The 24,265-nt window shown below is 37.9% G+C and overlaps 1 protein-coding gene across 3 annotated transcripts; it reads left to right on the forward strand.

Annotated features, from left to right (window-relative positions):
• LRRC8B (leucine rich repeat containing 8 VRAC subunit B) lies at nucleotides 1–24,027 on the forward strand. Of its 3 annotated transcripts, XM_075156230.1 has the most exons (6): nucleotides 14–158; nucleotides 15,623–15,677; nucleotides 15,824–16,216; nucleotides 17,048–17,145; nucleotides 17,835–19,996; nucleotides 21,033–24,027. In XM_075156230.1, exons 5-6 carry the CDS (start codon nucleotides 17,861–17,863, stop codon nucleotides 21,303–21,305), a joined length of 2,409 nt encoding a protein of 802 aa, XP_075012331.1. In that variant the 5' UTR covers nucleotides 14–158; nucleotides 15,623–15,677; nucleotides 15,824–16,216; nucleotides 17,048–17,145; nucleotides 17,835–17,860; the 3' UTR covers nucleotides 21,306–24,027. The 3 variants fall into 3 exon arrangements, with proteins under 3 accessions (XP_075012329.1, XP_075012331.1, XP_075012330.1); XM_075156228.1 differs by lacking the exon at nucleotides 15,824–16,216 and having other exon boundaries at nucleotides 1–158; XM_075156229.1 differs by lacking the exons at nucleotides 14–158; nucleotides 15,824–16,216 and adding an exon at nucleotides 9,971–9,993.
• The last annotated feature ends 238 nt before the right edge of the window (nucleotides 24,028–24,265 follow it).

Consider the following 24,265-nt stretch of genomic DNA (forward strand, 5'->3'; position numbering starts at 1 on the left):
GGGGCCGGATCCGAGAAGTGCCGGTTGGAGCCGGTGCCTCGCGCTGCGCTGCCGGCTCCCCCGCGGACGGAGCGCGCGGGCGGCACGCCGTTGCGCGGCGGCGCGCGCGGGCGGGCTGGTCGCGCCAGGCCAGGCGGGAGGGGAGGTGGCGCGGGCAGGTAAGTGAGGGACGGCCGCCGCTGACAGGTGCCCCGCTCCCCCGGGACGGGCGGAAGGAGGGCGGGGGGCAGGACGGAGCGGGGCTTTCCCGAGGGCAGCGCGCGGCTGGCCCTCACCGCCGCCGGGAGGGCGCGCCGCTTTTCCCGCCTCCCTGAGGGGCCGCAGGGTTCCCTCCACCTGCGGGCGGGGAGGGGGCTGCCGGCCCGCCTGCCGGGCGGCCCGGTGAGCCTGCGCGGCGGCCACCCCTTCCCGCGGCGGCGCCCTGCAGCGGGGCCGCTCACCTGCCCGCCTCCCCGCAGGCCGGCCGGGGCGGGGGGAGGGACCGGGCGCGGGGCGCCGGAGCGAGTCTGTGCCCGCCTCGGGGCCTGGCGGCCGCCCCGCTCCCGTGCGGGTGGGGCTCGGGGGAGAACCGTTTTCTGATTTGCGTAACCGATGTTCACTCGCGTCCTCAAGTGACCCGGGGCGCTACAGGTCGCCCGGGGCTTCCTTCTTCTCCCCTGGGCTCGGCGCGGCCGGGCGGCAGCTGCCACCCCTCGGCCCCAGGTGTGGCGGCGGCACCTGCCCTCGAGCAAATGGCAGGCGGGTGCAAAGTCCCAACTTCTCCCAAAGGGAGAGAAGACTTGAACTCCGTGTTGAGGCCTGACAGTACTGTGCATGAAATAAGAAGCGTCCTCTTCTTTGTTGTTCTCTTCCTTTCCTCTGTCTTGCCAAGGCGGTTCTCATCCCCAGCAAGACAGGGATCTTGTAGCAAGGGGTTTCTTGCATGGTAGCTTTTACTGGCATCCCAGCAGAGTTGTTTCAGTGACATAAGTCTTACTTTGTGCCTGTCTGTTCTGTGGTGAAATTGAGGCAGCTTCCTGGCTTCAATTAAGAATTTGTCTGTGGTGAATACTGCAATTAACCAGTTCTGTAGGAGTGATTAAAGCGGACTTCCCTAAAGCTTAATTTTATATGAAGATTGTCATTAATTATGCTGATCAGGTAAACAGTGTTTGAACTGGCACCTAGCGTGGCTGTTTAAAACAATACCTTTGAGGTAGTGCTAGAATAAGCTGGGAGCTATGTGGTCACTTGCAGTTTCAAGTATTTAAGCTACATGTTCTGCTGACTCCCAGCTTTCTCTGTCTGTTTGTTGAAGTGATAAGGTAAGGCACGAGTTATTTCCTGGTGTCTCAGAATTCTTCCTTATGTACCTTCCTAGCAGAGAGGGCAACAGATCAGGGCTTATTGATCTATCTTCTTTGAGCTCTTAAACTTTCAAGAGAGGGGGGAAAAAAGCCCACAAGGCTTAAGTATTGAAATATTACATCACTCATAGAATTTATTATGTATTGTCTAAGTACATTGCGTGTGTTTTCTTTACTCTGTGTAACTCAGCTGACTGTGTGGGGAATAGAAGAGTTATCCTAAGTAGTGCTTTTCTTCAGTATCTGTGGTGCTGAGCAGGACAAGGAACATGAAATGAGAGCAGAAAGGAGAATGACGGCAGTAGAGAACCAATAGTTAGGATAGGGTACAGGTTTTCTTAAGGGTTTTCCCCAGCGTTTAAAACATTCTGTTGTAACTAGATAACAAAATGTTTATCACAAGTTTTACATTAGCATATGTTTTTACATTCTTCTGAATTTTACATTAGCATAATGTAACTGAGTTTCAACTTCAGTAAGATTCATGTAACTTTTAGAAATTTGCAGTATTAACATGCTTGTTCCCCTGCACTCTTGAGAGAAGAGTTGCTGGTCTGACTCTTATTTTTTTCCTTTTTCAGGAGAATAGGATTCTCATGGGGAGAAAAAGAAAATTGCCTTTTGTTTCTTGCAAGATACTAATACAGCTGCTCTTTGAAGTTGATGAAAGCTTGTTGAGTAAATTTTAGAGATGAACTAAGAATGCTAAAGAAACATCCATCAGTATTTCAGTATTGTGAAATGAACTTCGTAGAGCAGTATGTCACTGCCGAAGAAGTATTTTTATAATGGATTTTTGGAGGAGGGGGGTGGAGGGGGAAATCTTGTGTTCCTTTAGCTGCTGCTGTGCCTGCTCTTGCCTGACATGCTACAGGTAGTGAAAAAGATTGTGGCACTAGTAATACTACTTCAGCTTACAATACCTGCTGCTAAAGCCATAAAGCTTTACGCAGCTAGGATTAGAAATTGATATTTTATGTGACTGAGGGGATAAGGTGTTGTTTATACTGGTCTCTATGTTGCCTATTTAAATGTTTCATGCTGCTGTGTGCTAACCTGTGGGCTGTATTTATCTTTTCTGTAGGCATCCTTGTAACAGCTGTTCAGCTGTTGTCTTGCAAATAGTGTTATTCTGCCAGTTGCTCTTGCCGTTACTCTTTTTAAAGATACGTTAGAAGTCTGTGCTGTAGTTATGAAGATATTTGGTTCAGATGCCATGGGTAGCCATGTAGAAGGGCAAGGAATGTAAAATGGAATTAATATTCTAATATTTAAATATGCTGCAATTTTAATGTTTCAGTGGTATAGATTATATGTTGGTTTAGCAACATGTATCTATTATTAATTTGCTAATAATTAACTAATAAATGATAAGTTTTATTTTTCTTAACTGGTGACAAGCTGTGGTATGCCTTGTCTAATACATGTTTGTATCCTGTACAGAGTTGAGTTCAGAGCCACACATTACAAACTTGTAACTGTGCTTTGTGGTAGCTGGTAAATGTAGCTGAGAGGCTGTGGCCTGCATTTTGTTAACCCTGCCACTACCATGTGGGCAGTCAGCCTCATTAATGTCAGAAAGCTTGTTATGAATCATGCGGTCTTAAGTTATTAATAACTAAATTACTTATTTGTATGAACTATCTTGTGTATACATTCCAATTAGAGTTGCATCAGACTTGGCATGTGGGCTTCAGTTTATTGCAGTTATGCTTGGGTTTGGCGATTCTCTTCCCCAAGAGTTGTTAGTGTGCTACGAACTATTCTGGATTTAATTTCTAGCTAGGTGAAATCAAATTGTAATTCAATATTGAAATAAAGTTTCATAATACTTATCGACAGTTTCCCCAATTATTTGATTTAAACTTACTGATATGAAAAGACTATACTTTCTAGCAGTGTAGTACATTGGAAAGAAGGCAGATGATGCAGCTTTTGAGAAAGCTATTGCAAATGCGGTTTGGGGTATAGTGTTCCTCCGATGTACACCAGAGAGGATTCTAGGGTCTTTCAACAATCAGAAGGGAATTGTGGAAAAAACTCATAATGGAGTATCTTCAATTTAATTCTCATTGGTGCCATTCTGTTTCAAAACAGTGTCTTCACACACCTTGAATTAAATTATGTAAGTGTATTTCCATCAAAAGTGCTCACCTTCTCAGTATGTTCTGATACTGTAAACTGGAATGCAGTTTCTTATACTGAAATTGAGAATTTAGTTGATTGTGAGAAACTGAAGGGATTAAAAATGCTAGTAAGGGATCCTGTGATACTAATAAAGAATATGGTAGTAACACAATCTGTTTTTCTTGCTGCTAATTGTTAGGAGGCTTAAGACATTGTTATAAACACTGTTTGTTTGGGAGATACTAGTTTGAGTTGTGGTTTTAGTTTAATATGGAAACAAATTGTGGCACAGCAGCTACAAAACTATGGTCATGTAGTTTACTCAGGCTTAATTAAAGTGACATTGATTTTAAAGCTCTCACTTAAAACCCCAGGAAATGTAACCCCTGATTTCCCAGACATTATTGCCTTAGTTTTCTGGGGAAAATATTGGTATTCTATGAGTAGTTCAGTCTGTCAAATATTTATTCAGATATTTTCTAATAGCTAAAGTTCATCTGCATGCAAATGTAAAGGTCTACTGAGCTGGAATTTAAGAACTGCAAATTTAGACCCTAATGCTAAAATATTTATCCTTTAAACTAATTTTTCCATCTGAATGAAAGCACAATCTTGATGTGCATTTGTTGTGTAATCCAAAATATTTGAAGAAGGGAGGGCATTTGAAAAGCTTTAACTAAAAACTGTCTGTTTCTAGGCTGTGTTTAAATTATTAACAAGATAAACTATCACTTCCAACCCATGCCAATGGAAGTGTGAAAATAATTATTACTTTGCCAGTGCCTTTGCAGTACCGGAAAACTGTTTTCTAGGTAAATGTTTTTATTAAACATTAACATTGTTTAAATACTAACTTTGCAATGACACTGACTTAAAGTCGGGAAAGAACCAAAACATTGCTTAATTGAAGTGAGACGGGATATATCAATACTCAAGTGCTTTACTGAACTGGAGTTGTTAAAAGTAGTGTCTGCTTTGCTTCAAACTGTTACTCAGTTTCTTACAAATATGGGGCTGGAGGTTTTTTACTTCAAAGTTCTTAATTGATTCAGGTGATAAAACCTTGACTCTTGTTTTTGAAGCTATTAAACTTGGCTTCATACCAGAAAATGTTTTTCTTGTAGTACTGCGATCTGAAAAAACTTGCCAGTTGTTAGGTCTCCTCAGACAGCCTACTCAAAAAAGAAATTTTGCGCAGTGGAAGACTGTGTTGCACAGCATACTTAGGCTTGATGGAAATATAAAGCGTGAACATAGGTGCTAAGCTAACTTTGTGTTTGTTCAGGAAACAAAGTGGGATTACTGTAGGCTTACTGTAGCATTCAAGTCTGATCACTTGTACATGGTTCTGAAACTTAGCATTGTTCTAGGAGATGCTTCTGATAAGAATAACACTGCTTTTAGCTCTGGTGTTCGCATGGCATATGTGCAGTTCTCAAACTGTACAGTTGTGTTTAGGCATTGGTCTGTAATTTGTACACACGCTATTACACAATATGTGCAATGTGCAATTTGTCCTTCAGTCCCTTCATTTTATTGAAAGAAAAGGTGTAGCTGGGTTAATAAGTACATAATGTAGAGTAATACGAACAGGAAGGTACTTAAGAGATTGAGGTGATTGCGTGGACAGCATGCTCCTTGCCAGAGGATTAGTAAAACCTATTCCATTTCAGCAGAGTATCACAAGCTTTTCTTTTTTTACTTTGGGGTGGGGAGATTCTTTAAAAAGACAACAGGATGGGTTTCAGGAGAGTTTGCATACAAGAAGAGTGCCTGAGTTTGAATCAGATGTAAATTGGAAACTTATCTATTCTCTTTTTTTTTTTTGGATGTTTAGACCGAAAATTTAGAACCAAGTGTTTCAACTTGTCAGGCTGACTTTCAAGAGTAACTGTCTTTCCTATTAAACAGATGAAAAGCTGATGCTTCTGAGAAGAGATATGAGCTACTGCTGAAAATCTGAATCAGTTTTCCAATGTCAGAACTAATAGAGTGAAATCAGATGTGTTTCTGTATTGCTGCCCCAATAATTACATTTTCCTGGATACGGTTAAATTCTTCTCTGTGGTCTGTGGAAGTAATAATATTTCCTTCTGGAAAGTTCTTCATGAAACTTATGCAGCATAAGGAAAACCTAGAACCAAAACAGTGGTTTTTGACTGTTCTTAAATCTTGTAGCTATATTTGTGCGTGGTAATAATTATCTTGCAGAGACAGAATGTATTTGGTATATGTTTTTGATTTGTGACCTCACTTGATGTTTCTGTTTGTTATCAACATCTCTTATTCTGATAGGACACTGTTTGGTCTTGGCAGTCTATAAATACTGAAAAAACATCAGTTTCCTCTTTAGGCCAAATATTGGAATTTTAACTTACTGTACTAGACAACTGTTTGTATTTTAGAAACATTAAAACGATTCTAGCTAGAATAAGGCATATAAATACAAATTTATATTTTGAGATTAGGCAAAGATGATAACTATCTGACCACTATTAGGAAAAGTAATAGCATGTGTGCTTCCAGCTCTGGGAACCTAACAGAACCTGTAGTACAATCCAGAATAGCCTTTCTGATTAGCTAGTAAGCAGTTAAGTGTTATTACTATATAACATTCCTCATATAAATACTTCATGAAGAATGGGAGAAACATTACCATGATTTTACAGTTGAGGAATTTGAGGTACAGAGAAATAAAATTACTTGCATAGAGCTATTCAGCTAGTCAGAGGTAAACATCCCTATTAACTGGGTTGGGTATGGTAATTGTATTAGAAAGCAATGTTTGAGCTAGGAAAATAATGTAGAATGGAGGTTCTGAATATCTAAAACCATTAGATTTCAGTACTCTGCTCTCTGCAAAACTAGCAGGACTTCCTATGGTATGAAGAATGTTGGCCCGTTCCATCTTTGTCTAAATGCAGTGCTGTTGAATTCCTTATAGGACCTTTATCTAGCAGTATCAAATCAGAATATGAACGTGCTTTAGTTAATGCATCAGTATGTATGGTATTACGTTATGATACAATGAATTATGTTGATAGCCTAGTTATAGCAGCATGATATCCTGCAGACTACAAAATTGACCCAAATGCTTACCTGACTTCTTAAGTAGGATTTGTAGTCCACTCTCTGTTCTGCTGTGACAGCAGCACTCCTGGTGGTACTTGAGAAACTAATTCAAAGCTAGTTGAGGTGTGTGGACATACTCTAAGGCTCCTCCTTCTAAGAATACTTGCTTGTTTCAGACTTGTTTCCAGTGAGGTTATGGGAGTTGTCTTGGCTATTTCAAGAGTCTCTGGCCATTTATGACTTTATTGAAAAGTACACTGAAAATGGAAGAGCATGTATAAGCAATTCCCTGCCTTTGCCCAAGGAAAGATGGTCTTTTGTTAAATAATCATAACTATTTTGTCATTGTTAAATAAGCATAACTGTTGGCTCTCTTGTACTTTTACTGCTTTTGAAGACAATAAACTATACTATAATTAAAGAATCTGCTAGTAGAGAAACCTTGTAGTATTTAAGTTGTGAATATTCTCCAGTGTTATCTTCCTTAGCTTTGCTTTCTGATGTCCTGAGCATAGCAGCACAATGAATGGACATCGTGAGTATCTGTCCGGCTTCTGGAAACTAAGGGGATAAAAATTAATTTTCTATTGTAGTACTTATCCTGGTATGCAGAATTAAATAGATAACCATTGAGACTTCCTTTAGAATGCTGGAGGGGTACTGCTGATACCATTGTCTTATGGTTATGTATTCATATTTCTCAGCATGAGAAAGACCCAAGAATGTGGTTACGAGACTAAAAAGGCGTTATAAGTGAGCTTGAAAATCTAATTTTGTGCAGTTGGAAGGTGTCTGACTCTGTATTAGCTATGTTAGTAGTACTGGGATGAAGGACTTGATACAATGTTGTGTAAGATGGTTTCTGGGAGAGCTATAAAAGGTACAGCATGACACAGGTATCAGTCCCAGTCTAGACCTTTTGAGATTGCTTTTGGTGTAATCTTCCTTACTTAGGAAAGAATGGGTGAAGAACCAAGGAGACTTTTCATACTTAATGCCCAAATTTGCTCTAAGGTTTCTATGGAACTTGGAAGTAAGGACTGTAGTATTAGTATACTATTTCTGTCTTAAGTGTTGCCGTCCCGATTTTAAAACCTAATTGGGGGGTGGGGGAACAACAAAGGAGACCTGTTCTTTTAGGTATCATTTGGGAGTGTAATCTGTGCCACTTCCCTGGTATCTTCCATGGCATGTTTGGGTTGGAATGTTTGACAGCATGGCATGCCTGCAGTCATCTCTGGAGAGAGTTGTATCCTCCCACGCTGGTTTGATTAAGCATTAGCTGAGCACATGGACTATGTACTTCTGTCCTGAGAAGGCAGATGCATTTCCCATGCTGTTCTATCCCCTCCTCTCCACCCCCAGTATGTTGCCACTCCTCTTCTCCTTACGCTAGAAAGGCCACTTCCTTTAGTCTACTTTCTTAAGTCGCCATTCCTCTGAGCATTGTCAGTCTCACAGTTCTGATTCTGGTTTTGTTGGCTTTTTCTAAATGGGATGATAATGCCCTTTAGGCATCCAGATTAGGTTTGTGATGGTGCCCCTGTCTGCTACAAGTATTTTCTTGGGTATTAGTGGAGGACAGCCTTTGCTGCTCTTAGGGCTGCATCACTGGTGGCACATTCCTTCTACAAAGGATTAGTCCAGGTAGGGTTTTCCCTCTCTTCCTTTGGTTGCTTCCAACGACTCAAAAATTAGAGTAAAAAAACCCTGTTGTTTGCACACTTTAATATTTTTTACATGTTCCTATTGCTGCAGTCCCTGTAAGTGTTAAATCTTATTTTTATCTAGTCTACCTTTTCTTTGTTCAGCATGGCCTGTGACCTGTCTCCTTTTCTGTGAATTGCTTGTAATTTTTGTGAAATTACCAACTTTGTCTTAGCTGATATAGTATGGCGTTGCTCTGGAAGTTACTTTCTGTAACCTAGATTCAATCTCTTGCACTTGGCTTGTTTAGTAAACCATTTTACTTTATCAAAGAAATGCACCTACTTGGTCTAGCAAACTCTGTTTAATTTTTACTTCCATAACTTGAGTGCCATATTTTTTGAAAGAAAAAAACTAATGGATTTGTAACTGCACTTGTTTCTTTAAATATAATGAAATTCATGATTGTATGTTTGGGTCTGTGATAGCATGAGCCACATATTGCTGTGGGTAATGTTGTCTAGTAGCTCAGTGTTCTCACAATCCTATTTCAAAAATCCATTAACATTTCATAAAAAAAGGTGGGTTTGTCTACAAGGAGACAACTGATACATGCTTTGAATGTGCTTGGCTTCAAATTTATTTGTTAAAAAAAAAAAAAAGAATCTCTTGTACTGCTTGATTCTGCTGATTCTGCTTGTGTACCTATGTCCCCTTTCTGAGACTTAACATGAACTGACTTTCTGTTGCATTAAATTGTGTAGTCCATTATGGGCTGTCTAATGCCAAGCTTAAAAATACAATTCTTTGGACTCTTAGAAGTGTATAAATACTTTAAAAGTAGTAGGAATGCATGCTTCTCTCCTACTCTTTATTTAATACTGAAGCTTTTGTTAACTTGAAAGTGTTACGGGGCCAAAAAAAGGGGAAAAGTAGGCTGACAGAAGATAGTGCTTCACTTTTCAACACAAAGAGGTTAGTATTTAAATGAATGAGATGTGATTAGACTATATGATGTCACATAACAGATATTTGGGACTTGTTCTTTGTTTCAGTTTTTTTGGGCCCCTGTTTTTACTTCATGAGAATTTCAGAAGTGACCTTCTGGAAGACAATCTATATGGTTTGTGTTTTGCACCAAGAGGTGCTGGTCCATGATGATCTCAGTAAGAAAGGTACTCGGACTCTGTACGGTATCATTTAAAATGCCTTTTATTGGATTTGACACTACAAAGAAAGAGAATAGTATAGATAATCTTACATCCCTTTAGAAGCTGGGAACATGAGTTGTGCAGCATCAAATGAGCCTTCAATCCTTGTGCAGCACATCGTGCAGACCCTGCCTGTAAAAAGTTACTCATTTTGATCATTTAAGCTATTATAGAATTTTCTTACAAGAAAACAACTCTGTGCATCATTTCTACTGTCAGCCAGGAAGGATGTTCAAAGGAGAACTTCTTGCTGCACTTCTTGATAAAGACAAGGACATGCAGGTGGTGTAATCGCTGGTACCAAGTGGGAGCTGCCTGCAGACTCCTCTGTTATGAGCTGACTAAATCTATCCTGCGGCCAAGAGATCTGCACAGCCCAGGCCTGGGCCTGTTAACTAGCCGGTGTGGATCACTAATACCTCAATGTGCCATGGTCTTGAGTCAGAACTGCTACAGATTGTTATACTCTTTTCTTTTTTAAAAAACCTTATGGAACTCTTTCCAGTTATTTTTTATCTGTTAATGGGTTTTGCTATGTTTCTTTAGGAATTGCCAAGCAGACTTATGATAGCAGAGGTGGTTTTTAGCAGGTAATACCAATGTGGAGTTTTGGCAGTCTTTTTCTATTTATAATTTCCTTTTTAAAGGGAAATATGTGAAATGTACAACTCTCTGAAGAAATGTAAATTAATGGAGCAAATAAAATTTGCTTTCTAAAAAGAGTGCTAGAGTTTCTGGTGAGAATACAAATTAAATAAGTTAAATGATTAATATTAGAGTGAAACAAATTATGTCTCTAAGTGAATGTACTTTTTGGATTCTTTGTATAACCAATACAAAGCACTCTCTTCTAAACAAGTGCTTTTTTCAATATTTATTGTAATCAGTATTTTAGATGCTAATACATCTCTTAAGTTTAAGTTAATATATTTATATTTGTAATTAAAAAGAATTAAAGGGATGACAACACAAGCTGAAAATAAATTAATGGTCTGCAAAGCTACTACAGCTTGGCGGCAGGTTTATCTTAATGGGTCCTCAAGGAAAGAGGAGACCACAGCACTATACTACTTGTCTGTGTAGTTAAAGTCCTTCCTCTGTCAAACTTTTCTCATCACCTGATATAAACTTAATTTATATTTTTTTAAAAAATGCATCTCTGAGTTTGAAAATAGTGCTTTGAAAATAGCACTAAAACTGTACAAACTATTGCTTCCTAGAAATGTTCAGATTTGATTCAGAGTCTGGATTCTGCTTGGTTTGGTAGGGATCTTAGAAAGCACCATGACTATGAATGAAGTGATATTTGCCCAGAATGTAGACAGCTTGCTTTCAAAGAGATGAGTCACGTTGATGCAATTATGTGCAAAACAAAGCTGGTCTACCTTTTGTTTTACATTAGTTTTTTTACCCTTGAATCGCTTACCTGTTTAACTCTGAAACATGCTTGTTCAGAAACCTAGGTTTGTACCTGCTTATCATTTTTTCTTCATTTTGTTTTGCAGTGTTTTTTTTGCGTAAACTGCTTGTCTCACCTACTGTCTATTTGGTCTTAAACTTGGGTTTAAACTGAGTATTTTTCTCTCTAGTACAGGCCTTTCTAGGAGCGTAGGTTGTGACCTTCTGTTTTAACTAGAACACAATCCTTAGCACCTTGAACTTAACTTGAGGAGAAGGCTGGGGAAAGTGCTTTTACCAGTCAAAGTATGTATGTCTGAATATGAATTTGTATTTAAAATTGCTCTCCAAGCTAAACTAGTATGAAATAAAAAGCACATTTAACATACCTTTTAAATACATATCTTGTAATACAACTTCATTACAGAGCTTAACTCTCAAAATAGTTGACTTCGTTTCTCCCTCCCATCCACTGTTGAGAATTAGGCTTAGGTGTTTTCATGCACTTGGGCAGACCTTGCTGATGTGATTCATTATCATGTGGCGTACAGGTATGTAATTTTAACTACCTGTGCAACCAGAATGTTTGAAGATGATCCATCTCCCCAGTGAGTGTTTGACCAGTGACATATTTTACTATTGAAGATTAATTCTCTACTGGCTTTCTTTGGTTAGAGAAAAGGCTTAATACTTGCATATTGATGGCATTTAATGAGAAATTAACTTAATATGGCTTAAGGAAGACAATGGGCTCTTCTGCAGGCATAGGTTGGAAATGCATAAGGTAGTGTATCTAATCCTGCACTGTCAGATTTCAAGAATAAGTCTTGTGCTTATAAGGCAAATCAAATTGGAGTAAAGCTTATTTTCAATTTAGATTAGACTGCAAGATAAAGTATTTCTCTTGCACTAAGTGTACGAGAGAAAGGAAGTAATAGAATAAAGATGGGTATTGTGAGTTTAGGTGAAGCTGCCTTTAAGATGTTTCTTTTACACCTACTCTAAGGCTTTTTGTGTTGAACCTAGGAATGGTCAAGCTTCTGGGTAGTTGAAAATATTTAAAATACACTTGTCATGTTGTACTCTTTTTCTCAGCTTGCTGAAGGTGTGGTAGTGCTGGGTAGTAGTTGCTTAATTTTGCAAGACTTTTTATCAGCTTATGTGCTATGCAGTTAACTCTGAAGCAGTAGCAGAGAAGAGTAGTCCATGTAAAGTAAAAATATAAGTGTAGGCTAACTTACTAAATTTTAAACTAAAAACGTGTACACATTTTTTTCCCAGAAATTATTGGGCTACATAGTCTTATGTAAGCGGCCTTCTCCAGAGAGCAAGGACTGCTTCTTAAACAGCATATTTGTGATTACTGTTCCACATCTTATGTTCAGCAGTACTGTCTTCAGAGCAGGAGTGTTTAAGAAAGGCGAGGCCTCTAGTTAATCCAGACACAGATGGTTGAGATTGTCTGTAGTTGTAATTACGGTCTTTGATTGTTTGGAAGGACTTTAGGCCTTTGATTGTTTGAAAGGTTGATATGGAAAACTTTTAACAATGTTAGTGTAGTCTTGAACATCCTGTGCTTGAGGAATATGCTGGTTATTGTAGAGTGTGGGGATGTCTTTGGGTTTATTTTAAATACAAAAGGATAATCACTTATACATGTTTAATTATCACCTGTGACCTTCTTCAGAAGGAACTGGAAAGAAGCTTTCTCTAATCCTGTTTGCATGTTGTTCTGCATTCAGTGGAATACAGATCCAAAAATACAATCCCCACTGAAAAGATCCTAAAACTGAATATGCGTGTGCACGCAAGTGGTAAAAGTACAGATTCTGAAAGACTATATATCAAATGTAGTGTTTGAATTGAGTAGCCTATTACTTGTCAATAGGAGGCTTAAAAAAGGGAGAGGCAGACAGCTGAATGCATCTTCTAAAAGTATGTATGTCAGTATCATTCTTTATGAAGTCAGACCTGCCCCAGAACTCCTGCAGTATCTGGCTTTTTGTTGTTTAGGGAATGCTTGAAAAAGGAAATGGTAGTATGCCAACAGAAGGGGAAGTTTTACCCAGAAAAGATGTGTTTTGGGTGATGAGTGTGTGTGGGGGTAGTGTTTGTTACTTTTTTTCCCTCTGGGAATAGTCATGAGGTTTTATTTGCAAGTGGAGGTTCAGGCTGTGCATGTGAGACCCTAAGCAGGTACTAGGAATCCCATCGGAGAGTCTCAAAACTGCCTATTAAGCAAAATTGATTGCATGTTTAGTTTATTATTGAACTTAAGTTTGCATCCAAAACTTTGGAAGAAAATGTGCTACATTTAAAGTACCTAGAAGCTAAGTTGGTACTGTAGTTCAAGAATCACTTTTGATAGAAAATTGATAAAACAGACACATTTACTTAGTGTGTCAGCATCTCCTTATCTCAGTTGAGAAGCACATCATGCTGTTGGAATAACTGCATGAGTCTAAAGAGATTGGCTGAAAACTGGATGGCTGTGTTTCTTGGGGGGGGGGGGGGGGGCAAGATAGAGGAATACCTGTCAAGGTATGCTTTAATTGTATAAATCTATTTTTATTAGCTTAGTGTATCAGAATCACCAGCTGAATACATAAACAGTCAACAAAAACAGTGTGGCCTTAAAAATGAAGCAAAGCCTCCTGTCAGGTATTGGCTTTTTGTAGCCCATTATCCTTTGGAGAGGACAAGCAAGTCATCTTGCTGCAGAGCCATACCTAAGTAAATGTGCCTAAAATTATGTAAGCAGTGACCAAATGACAGAATAATGCAACGTTAAGTAACGTTTTGGCAGCGGGGGGGGGGGGGGGTGGGTGGGTCTGCTTATAGATAATATTTTTCAAAATGATAGCCTCTTATTCATATTCTGGATATGTTTCTATTGCTCAGATTTATAAGTCTTGAAGTAACTAAAAATTGCCTAGATATTAGTGATCTTTATTACTTTATTTTTCTGGCCTGAGTCCCAGTACTGGTCTGGGGTAACTCTCCTGAAGTCATCACTTAGCCTGGGGCTAAACGTCTGTCTCTCATCTTCTAAGAAAGATTGCCAATTGAATTAGGCCACTTTGAAAAGCTTTTATGGCTTTGATATGGGTTGAAAGCTGCTGGAGATGAGTTTTATCAAACCCATTACAGTTCAGCATTATTCCATTTGATTAGTCACTCTTGGCATATAGATAGGATTTGAAAGAAAACTGTCTTCAGCAAAATTATTAATAATTCACATGTTTATATTACACTTGTATATACTGTGTACTTCTCTGATAGGAAGCTTTATTTCATGTATATAGAATTGTAATGAATATGCATGCTTCATTGGGAGGTTTCAAAACGTAGTTGTTAACAAGACCAGAGTTCAAATATTAAAACACTTAATATTGTGACACTTGCTTTCTGCTAGAAAGTGTTCTAAAACCGCAGCAAGAATGTAGCCTTTTTTTCTGGGATGTGATAGGGACTAACAACTTTCCAGTTCAAGGCAGGGAGGTGACAAAGAAAGCATTTTATAGAAACAGACCTTACAAAATTACATGGGTCAGTCTCACTTTGAGTTCTCAGTCTGTATAAAAACAAACCACTTTGAGCATTATGGCATTGCTTGAAGAAGATGTATTGGGTTTTGTATATTCTCAGGTATACCAATATATTTTTAATAGAATTGGCTTAAGTTCCATTTTCTGTTTTTCTTTCTGTAATTTTTAGAGGAAATACTTTATCAAACAGTGTTAACTGTTTTATTGTACTCTGAATTCTGTCCCTTATACTCAAGAGCCTTGCTTATTCCCCAAAATAGGTCTGTTACCAGGAGAGTGGTGTTCTTTGCATAAAAGTGCAAAATACATATGCATTATTAAATTGTTACTTGTAACTTTCTCTAATAAGCATTTAGTTATATAAAACATATTCTTAAAATGTTAATATCTGCCCAAGTCCCTGATGAGGTTTACATGTTTGTCAGGAAAAGAATTGCTCCCATCCTCATGCTAATTAGACCTTTCACACTATTTTAAACTCTCAGCCAGTTCAGTGATCATTTTGATTTTTCAAATGTTTTTCTTTGTTAAAAATATGGTATTTATATATTTTGCTCTTACTTTGTTGAATCATTCAATATATTTATCTCTTAGCATGTTCTTTACAACTTTAACAGGGGTCCCAAGTTTTTCATTTTTGTAACCAAGTTCAAGTGAGAAGAATTAACTGGTTTTAATTCTAGGTTGGAAATGAAAAAAAAAACTTTTGCTTTTTCTGTCTACATTCAAATCAAGCATGTTTGGCTTGAGTCAAGACACAATCCAGATATTCTTTGCAGAATGAAAGCCTTAGTTTGAATGGATTTAGTACCTTTTTGTGCTTTTACACCTATGAATTTATATTCAAACTCCAAAGAATTATACCAAAACCCCTCATTTTAAAGGTATTTACAGATGTGTTTTTTGCAAGTTGAGCTGGAATGATTGAAGAAATTGCTATTTTTTAGCTATGGTTAGAGCATCTCAGCTGCGGGACTAGTAACTTTATGTAAATGCAAAAACTGTTGAGCTTAAATGGCTTTTAGTGTTTAGAAAGGGGACAATGACAAGGGCTGTTACTTTATCTCTACTTTAGAAAAAGCAACTTTCAGATGGTGACCAAGTAAATAATTTGACAGGGGTAGCATCTTAAATTATTCTAACTAGATCTTTTGCTCGTTAAATGTTGGATCTTTAAAACACTGCTGTGGAAGGAGTAATGAGCTGTTCTAATACTCAAGGCTATTAGAGTCCAAATATCTCATGATCTGATGACAATTTATTTTCTCTTCAGGAGTGTACTGTAACCATCCTGTCCTCCTTCAGCTGCTTTCCCTTGAGTGGGCCTGGTAAGTTTCTATATTCTGTTAAAAGTAGCCTTGTCAATGCAAGAAGGATTAACTTATTTTTGGCCATTCTTCTCCCTTCAAATGTGAATGTGGAGTAAGAATAAGGTTCTGCTTTAGTTCAGCTGTTGTTTGTCTTTTTATAACAGCTTGTCAGCTCTGTTTGGAATTGAAATGTCTAGTACCAATATATTATGAATATGAGCCGGCAGTGTGCCAAGGTGGCCAAGAAGGCCGGTAGCATCCTGGCTTGTATCAGAAATAGTGTGGCCAGCAGGACTAGGCAAGTGATTGTCCCCCTGTACTTGGCAATGGTGAGGCCGCACCTTGAATACTGTGTTCAGTTTTGGGTCCCTCACTACAAGACGGACATGGAGGTGCTGGAGCGTGTCCAGAGAAGAACAATGAAGCTGGTGAAGGGTCTAGAACACAAGTCTTATGAGAAGCTGCTGCAGGAACTGGGGTTGTTTAGCCTGGAGAAGAGGAGGCTGAGGGGAGGCCTTATCGCTCTCTACAACTACCTGAAAGGAGGTTGTGGTGAGGTGGGTGTTGGTCTCTTCTCCCAAGTAACTAGCGATAGGACAAGAGGAAATGGCCTCAAGTTGTACCAGGGGAGGTTTAGATTGGATATTAGGAAAAATTTCTTCACCAAAAGAGTTGTCAAGCATTGGAACAGGCTGCCCAGGGAAGTGGTTGAGTCACCATCCCTGGAGGTATTTAAAAGACGTGTAGATGTGGTGCTTAGGGACATGGTTTAGTGGTGGACTTGGCAGTGTTAGGTTAACGGTTGGACTTGATGATCTTAAAGGTCTTTTCCAACCTGAACGATTCTATGATTAAGAAAAATACAAAACATCCCCATTGCGTCATATCTGTACTGCTTAACAAACTTTATAGTAAGTTTTCTCCAAAGCTGGTGGTGTCTGTGGTATTGCCATTGACACTGGATAGTTTATTAATTTGTTTCAGGATGTAAAATATGGGCCTCTGTTTTTGAGAAACTTGCCTTTCTGCCAAACCTTGGTATATCAAAATTATGACTGAATTCTACTTCTTGAAGTCTTGCATGTTGCGTATTTCATATACACGTAGTTATTTGGCAAAAAAAAAGAATTACTTCCCAGTTGAAATAGGGCTGGCTGTAGGCAGTTTCCTGTTTTTTGTGTTGATGTGGCTGTGCAAAACTGACTTCACGTTCTACATGATCATGTCTAAGTATGTTCTGTTCCATTTCATGTAGCTGTAGTAGTGCAGAGCTTAATGGATCCTGATGTCTGCAATAAGGCAGCAGTTCTAATGAAGGCTGAAATGTTTGCTCTTTATTTAGGTGAAGCCATTAAAAATAAAGTATATTCAATGTTTTCTCCATCCAGAATGAAGACAAATGTAAAGATGGCATGTCCAAGGAATTTTAAAAGGTGTAGACCTCCTGACTGAGCAGTGCTGTGTATTTTAGTCTCTAATTAGTAAAGTAAGTATGAATCAAACCTATGCTGCTGGGTGTTAAGTGTGCCATTTTTATATATATGACAACATTGGACAATAACAAGTTGTGTTAGCTTAATTTTCATTCTGTCAGTATGCTTAATTCTCTTGATAGGAGAAGATGGGGAATTACATATAAGAATACGTAATGCAAAACTGCTCTTCTGAGAATTTTTGTGTATTCTTTATTCTTTAATTGGGTAGAATGATTTAATCTAGTAGAAAATTCTAAATTGCAAGAGCCATCATGTTAATATATTGCTCTGATTTTGGAATTCCTCATAAATAAGAAATCACTTTTGCTATGTAAGTTTAGGACAGTGGTGAAGGACTGCTAGTAATATATCAGACACTTCTTCAACTTATACCTGTTTGTTGCTTCTATTTGAACAGTACCCAAATGTTTGGTCAAAATATACTTTCTCCTAATCTCTGATGCTAGTTTCGCTTTTCATTTAAATTTTTGCATTCCAAGTAACTTTCCTTAAAATAAATAAGATATTGGCTAGGGCTAGGTGCCAGGAGTTCTTGGATCCTTTTGCTATGTTCTGGATGCTAGGCCAAATGTTACACATTTAAAACTGTGAAAACAGTAATAAGCTTCAAGTGTTTAATGGTGAGATAAATTGTTTTTAACAATTCTCTAAGGATGTCTTTTCTTTTTTCTTCTACCAGCTGCTGTTCTCTCACAGGTGAAAGTCATGATCACGCTAACAGAACTCAAATACTTAGCAGATGCCCAGTCATCCTACCACATACTAAAACCATGGTGGGATGTCTTCTGGTATTACCTCACCATGATAATGCTGCTAGTTGCTGTGCTCGCTGGGGCTCTCCAGCTTACTCAAACCAGAGTATTGTGTTGTCTTCCTTGCAAGCTAGAATTTGACAATCATTGTGCCGTGCCTTGGGATTTAGTTAAAGCCAACCTTAACATGTCGGCTAGCTCTACAGCACAGATAATCATCCCGCTTAAAATCCAGAATGATCTCCATCGGCAGCAGTATTCCTATATTGATGCAGTATGTTATGAGAGACAGCTTCACTGGTTTGCCAAATTTTTTCCATACCTAGTGCTTCTGCATACCTTTATTTTTGCAGCTTGCAGTAATTTCTGGCTTTACTATCCTAGTACAAGTTCCAGGCTTGAGCACTTTGTAGCCATTCTTCAGAAGTGTTTTGATTCTCCATGGACAACACGTGCCCTCTCAGAAACAGTTGCCGAGCAGTCTGTGAGGAAGTTGCCAGTAGCCAAATCAAAAGCAGTGATTTCATCACCTGGGAGTTCAGTAGATATAGGGGCCAGCAGACAGTCCCTGCCATATTCGCAACCTGGCTTGGAAACAACTGGAAGAGAAAATTCCTCAAGTGTTCTTGACAAAAAAGAAGGGGAACAAGCTAAAGCTATATTTGAAAAAGTGAAGAAATTCAGAGTACACGTTGAAGAGAAGGATGTCATATATACAGTGTATATGAAACAGATTATAGTGAAAGTCATTGTATTTGTAATAATAATAATTTATGTCCCCTACTATTTATCATTTATTACACTTGAAATTGATTGCGTAGTTAATGTTCAAGCCTTTACAGGCTACAAAAGGTACCAGTGTGTTTATTCACTAGCAGAAATTTTTAAAGTTTTGGCTTCATTTTATGTTGTTTTAGTGATCTTCTATGGCTTAACTTGTACTTATAGTTTGTGGTGGATGTTAAGGAGTTCACTTAAGCAATATTCTTTTGAGAAGTTGAGAGAGAAAAGTAATTACAGTGATATACCTGATGTAAAGAATGACTTTGCATTTATTCTCCACTTGGCAGATCAGTATGATCCTCTTTATTCACAACGATTCTCAATATTCCTGTCTGATTTGAGTGAAAACAAACTGAAACAGATAAATCTTAACAATGAATGGTCAGTGGAAAAACTGAAAAATAAATTAGTAAGAAATACCCAAGACAAGATTGAACTTCACCTTTTCATGTTAAATGGTCTTCCAGACAGTGTCTTTGAACTGACAGAAATAGAAGTCCTAAGCTTGGAACTTATTCCTGAAGCCAAACTTCCTTCAGCTGTGACCCAGCTAGTCAATCTCAAAGAACTGAATGTTTATCATTCATCATTAACTATGGATTATCCAGCAGTCAGCTTTTTAGAAGAAAATCTGAAAACATTGCGCCTGAAATCTAGTGAGATGGGAAGAATTCCGTTTTGGGTCTTTCATCTAAAACACCTACAAGAATTGTGCTTAACAGGATATTTCATGCTGGATCATCACAACTCCATATACAACGAAAGCTTTCAGGGGCTAAAAAATCTGAGATCAATTCACTTAAAAAACAACCTTTCCCGTATACCTCAAGTGGTTACAGATCTTCTGCCTTCTTTACAACACTTGTCTATCAACAATGAGGGAAATAAACTGATAGTGCTAAATAACCTGAAGAAGCTGGTGAACCTGAGAACCTTGGAATTAATCTGCTGTGATTTAGAGCGCATTCCCCATTCCATTTTTACCCTAAACAATTTGCATGAAATCGACTTAAAAGAAAATAATCTCAGAACAGTGGAAGAAATAATAAGTTTTCAACATCTTAAGAATCTTTGTTGCTTAAAATTGTGGCACAACAGTATTTCATATGTCCCAGTGCAGATTGGTGCATTATCAAACCTGGAGCAATTGTATTTAAATTATAATAATATTAAAAATGTTCCATTGCAGCTATTTCTTTGTAAAAAGTTACACTATTTGGATCTTAGCTATAATAAGTTAACCTCCATCCCTGAAGAAATCGGTTACCTGACCAATCTGCAATACTTGGCTTTGACAAAAAACCATGTAAGTAGAAGTTCAAATTACTACTTCAAAAAAAAAAATCAAATATTGACTTAACCTACCATTTCTTCTGGAACAGCCTCTGGTTCAAAATGCTTTTGTGGTGTTCATGATTAAAGTAAACCCAGTAAAACTGAAAAAAGGGGTGGTGCTTGTTTAATTACTAAAACTTTGGTGTCACCAAAGCTTGTGTAATACTGAGTAAGTACTATCCTGGTCTGTAGCAGCTTAAGGGCTCTGATCCAGAGATAGTATAGGTTAGGATGGCTGCAGAAACGTATCTTCCCTTTCCCTGCAGCTATCTGTCCCATATAGTATTTTAATGAAAGTGAACAATGTTAGCTTTTTTACCTTAAAATGTCAAACGGAAAGCCGTAGTGAATCAACAGCGAGCTGATGAGCAGCTCAGCTGTCTGACTGTGAAGAGGGAAATAATTATAGCTGGTAACCTCATTAGCAGTGCTAAACTGTTTGGCTCGTTAGTGTGGTGTCCAAGCTTGTGACTTAAGGCTTCTTTTGAGGTTTATAATTGTAAGGCTGGTTTTGGATATGTCCATATGTTATATGTCTGTAGGGTGGACCAGGACTAAGTTACTATTGTACTGCACAGATAACTGCTTGTGCAGGTTTCACAACACAGGAGCTGCTAATGTCTCTTCACAATCTGTGTTTGTTCTTCATTAAGTGATTCTTAGGAGATAGTAGCCTATTTATCTCCCCTGCCACCTGCACATCACATATTTGTATGCACTTCTGTGCATGCACCGCATGTATATGCTCCCCCCACCATGCTTATGTCTTGACTTCTGCCAGTAGCTAAGCATCTTCATAACAAAACAGGAATATAAAACCATTGTAGTGTTCTCAAGCACTTTCTTGCATAATGATAGAAGCATTACAATTTCCCTTTCCTTATCCTCCATAAACTAAGAGGGTTTTTCTACCCTAAAATGAAACTGGGAAATGTCAAAATGAGCAGCTGCATGTAAGCTCACAAGTTTTAATGTACATCATTTTTGTTCTCTTTTCCTTTTTCTAGATTGAAATGCTGCCTGATGGATTATTTCAGTGCAAAAAGCTGCAATTTCTTCTTCTGGGAAATAACAGTCTGATGAATTTGTCCCCTTGTGTGGGTCAGCTACTGAATCTTGTTCAATTAGAGCTCATTGGAAACTATCTTGAATCGCTTCCTGCTGAACTGGAAGAATGTCAGTTCTTAAAGCGGAATAGTCTAATTGTAGAAGAAAGGTTGTTAAAAACACTTCCACCTCGTGTAAGAGAGCGTTTGCAGACATGCTCAGATAAGTGCTAAGTTTAAAATGAAACTCTGCATCATTGCATTCTATAAGCCTTTTGCTTAATATCTCTCTAAAGATCTGTATAGGTGGAGAGAAGTGAAGGAGAGATAACAGTTTACAAATCAGTCTTAAATTTAAATGCATTGAACTGAGTTGATTGTATTGGAAAAGAAAAATTTATTTAGATTCAAATAAAAAATGCAGCCTTTAACAGGTAATCATCTGTTTGAAAAATCTGAAATATGAATTTTTGGTTGGGTTCCACTGGTTGAAATAATTCAGTTAAATGTTTATGATAATATTGAAATGAAGAGTTGATTGCCTGGCTATAGTAAGAGTGTATATACTTTTTTTCCTATGGGAATTTTTTCTGTTGATAGCGATAATTTTAAACAGTTTCATCTCCTGCCATGTGAGGTCTAAGAACTGTCTGGAATTAGTTTCTAAATATAAACTCTTCACTAACTTAGAATATGTTAAATTAAGAGTTTAAACTATTTGCGCAGTTCAATTGCATGGGGTATATGAAAGTAATTTTTCAACATACCTTAATTTTTAAAGCTTTTGACAAGTACTGAGCATTAATTCTATAATTGTGGAAGATGCCATTTGCTATTAAAATCAGTTGGACAATAATACCTGAAATCAGTTTCAGTATTTTGTCTTAAAATAGTAAATACAAAATGAATTGTTGCCTAGAAATTGGGAGGAATCAGAAGAATCTGGAGTAACTGTTGTGCGCATGTACTAGACAACAAATCTTGCTGATCTTCATAGATAGTGATGGCAAACGGAACACGATATAGTTGCAAAGTTGTCTTCTGTATGTTGTGAGCATCCCAGTTAGTGTAGTGTATGTTGCTGTTTAACGTTTTTATAACTTCTCATTACTTACTGCCTCAGTGCTGCTTCTCCACACCCAGTTACTGTATTTTGGTGGCTGGGGAGAGGATGAAGGAGGTTTGTATTAGATAGGGACAGAAAGACACAGTTAAAACAAACCAAATAATCACACAGCTTATAAGCACTTGGGAGGGAAAAACAAGCAGCATTATAAGCTTTGCCTCTTCTAGGGATGTAATCATTTCATAAATTATAGTGGTGGAATGAGCTCTTACACCATCCTTAATACTTGCAAAACTGGATGGAAATAAAATGGTTCCTGACTTCATTCTTCTGCTGTGCGCTGTTTTATTGAATTTGAAGTCTTAACTCTCATGACGTTTATCATGTTTACTAAAAACATACATTATGCCCTTGGGGAAAAAAAGAGCATGCTTTCCAAAAACATATTTGAAAACTTTTTGTATTATATTAAAGTTTTCAAAACCAATCTCAATTATTGGTTAAATAGATGAGGTAAACTTCATGACTTTGTGTTCATCAAGTGTGCTAACTATGCATTCCAGTTTGTAATAACAAATCATCAAAGATAAACCAGTTTTAGTACTAGACTACTTTTAGTCATCTCTTGCTCCCATTCCAGTGCCACTTCTGTGGAGAGTAAGGTTTATTTTGAATGAAAATGCCAAAACCAAGTCTGATCAACATGGAAGTAGGAGATGTCTCTGCAGTAGCAGTGCAAGAGGTGCATGTTTATTCACTGTACTGATGGCATTCCAAAGACCTTTGTAGTTAGAGCACTTTTCTCAGGGAACCAAAATGTGGTAAAACTATTACTTTTTATGTAGTTCTAGAAATGTTTAGTGTAAACGGATTAGTTGTGGGTTTTGTGCAGACCAGTGCTGCTGGAACGGTCTTTCATAGTGTCCGTATATAGCTCTTCCAAACTCTACTTTCAACTAATTTTGAGTTGTATAATAGTTCCGTAGGAATTGACATGGTTCACAAACAGAGCTATTTGTGGTAGACGTGATTAAACCAGAGTACATTGATTTGCACCCCTGTGGCAAGAGTTTTGTTAATAATTGCAATAGGTCTGTCAGGACTTTATAACTTAACATTGAAGAACACTTCATGCCAGAATTTGACATGCAAGACTTGCAGTCTAGTAATTTTTAAAAGATTAAGCAAGCATTTTCTCTAAAGCTTTTTTCTATATTGGAAAGCTGTATTGAAAAAGTTAAATAAGCAAGTAACTGGCTTGGCCAATAACTTCAACTTTTTAGCAGTGCATCTACATTTTCCATAATCAGCAAAACTGATGGAGGTGAACAGTGATCTTAAATGTGGATTTTATACTAGTTCTGTCAGAGTGAAATAACAGAAATAACTTGGAGAAAGGTACTTCATTTCTAAAATGTGTAATCTTAAAGGATTTGAGGAAACACTGAGAAATGCATAAGAACATAAATACTGTTTTATAGGTTAAATGGGTTACATCTTTTTGCAGACTTTAATATTTTTTCACTCTGCACCCCCTCAAGAGGGTTGGAATTTTTTTCACTGCATGTTTGAGTGTTTATAAAACACCCAGACAAAAGCCAGAAAGTTTAAAGGCTAGAAGCTCTAGCCTTGCTTTCAAACCACAGTGTGCCTTTATTATCCATTTTGTACCGTGAAACCTAATCCTAGTCCTTAGAATTGAGGGTGGAGACAAATATAACTCTAAATTTCTTGAATTCATTTCAGCCATGACCTTAATATTCAATATTTCTTCAAAATGAGGGGATTTTCAGGGAATCAATATATGAATCCACTGTCATAAACTTTGTACAATAAGTATTGTTGGCATCTAGTCTTTGTATTAAACATCACTTCCAATCAAAAAAAAAAGCTTTTCAACTTGTTTCAGTGTTGTATTGTGTTTAAGAACTTTGTATTGTGACCTTCCGTATCATGAACATTTTTTTGAAAAATTAAATTTTTTTTTTTACATTACAATTCTATGAACTGTTCTTTATTTTCCATATGAGATGTTGCATTTAATGCAAAGCTCAGAAGTCTGCTTCCAACTATGTGTACCTATGTGCTAGCAGGTATATCTTCCACAGGAAAGTGTGAAGATAATCAA

The sequence above is a fragment of the Calonectris borealis genome, chromosome 8, assembly GCF_964195595.1.
Source record: "Calonectris borealis chromosome 8, bCalBor7.hap1.2, whole genome shotgun sequence".
Taxonomy (NCBI): Eukaryota; Metazoa; Chordata; class Aves; order Procellariiformes; family Procellariidae; genus Calonectris; species Calonectris borealis.

Bases quoted from the DNA above. Each gene is read 5' to 3' on its own strand.
- LRRC8B (XM_075156228.1), top strand. From the start codon at position 17,861: ATGATCACGCTAACAGAACTCAAATACTTAGCAGATGCCCAGTCATCC. The intron at 19,997-21,032 runs GTAAGTAGAAGT...TCCTTTTTCTAG, and splicing joins TGGCTTTGACAAAAAACCAT to ATTGAAATGCTGCCTGATGG.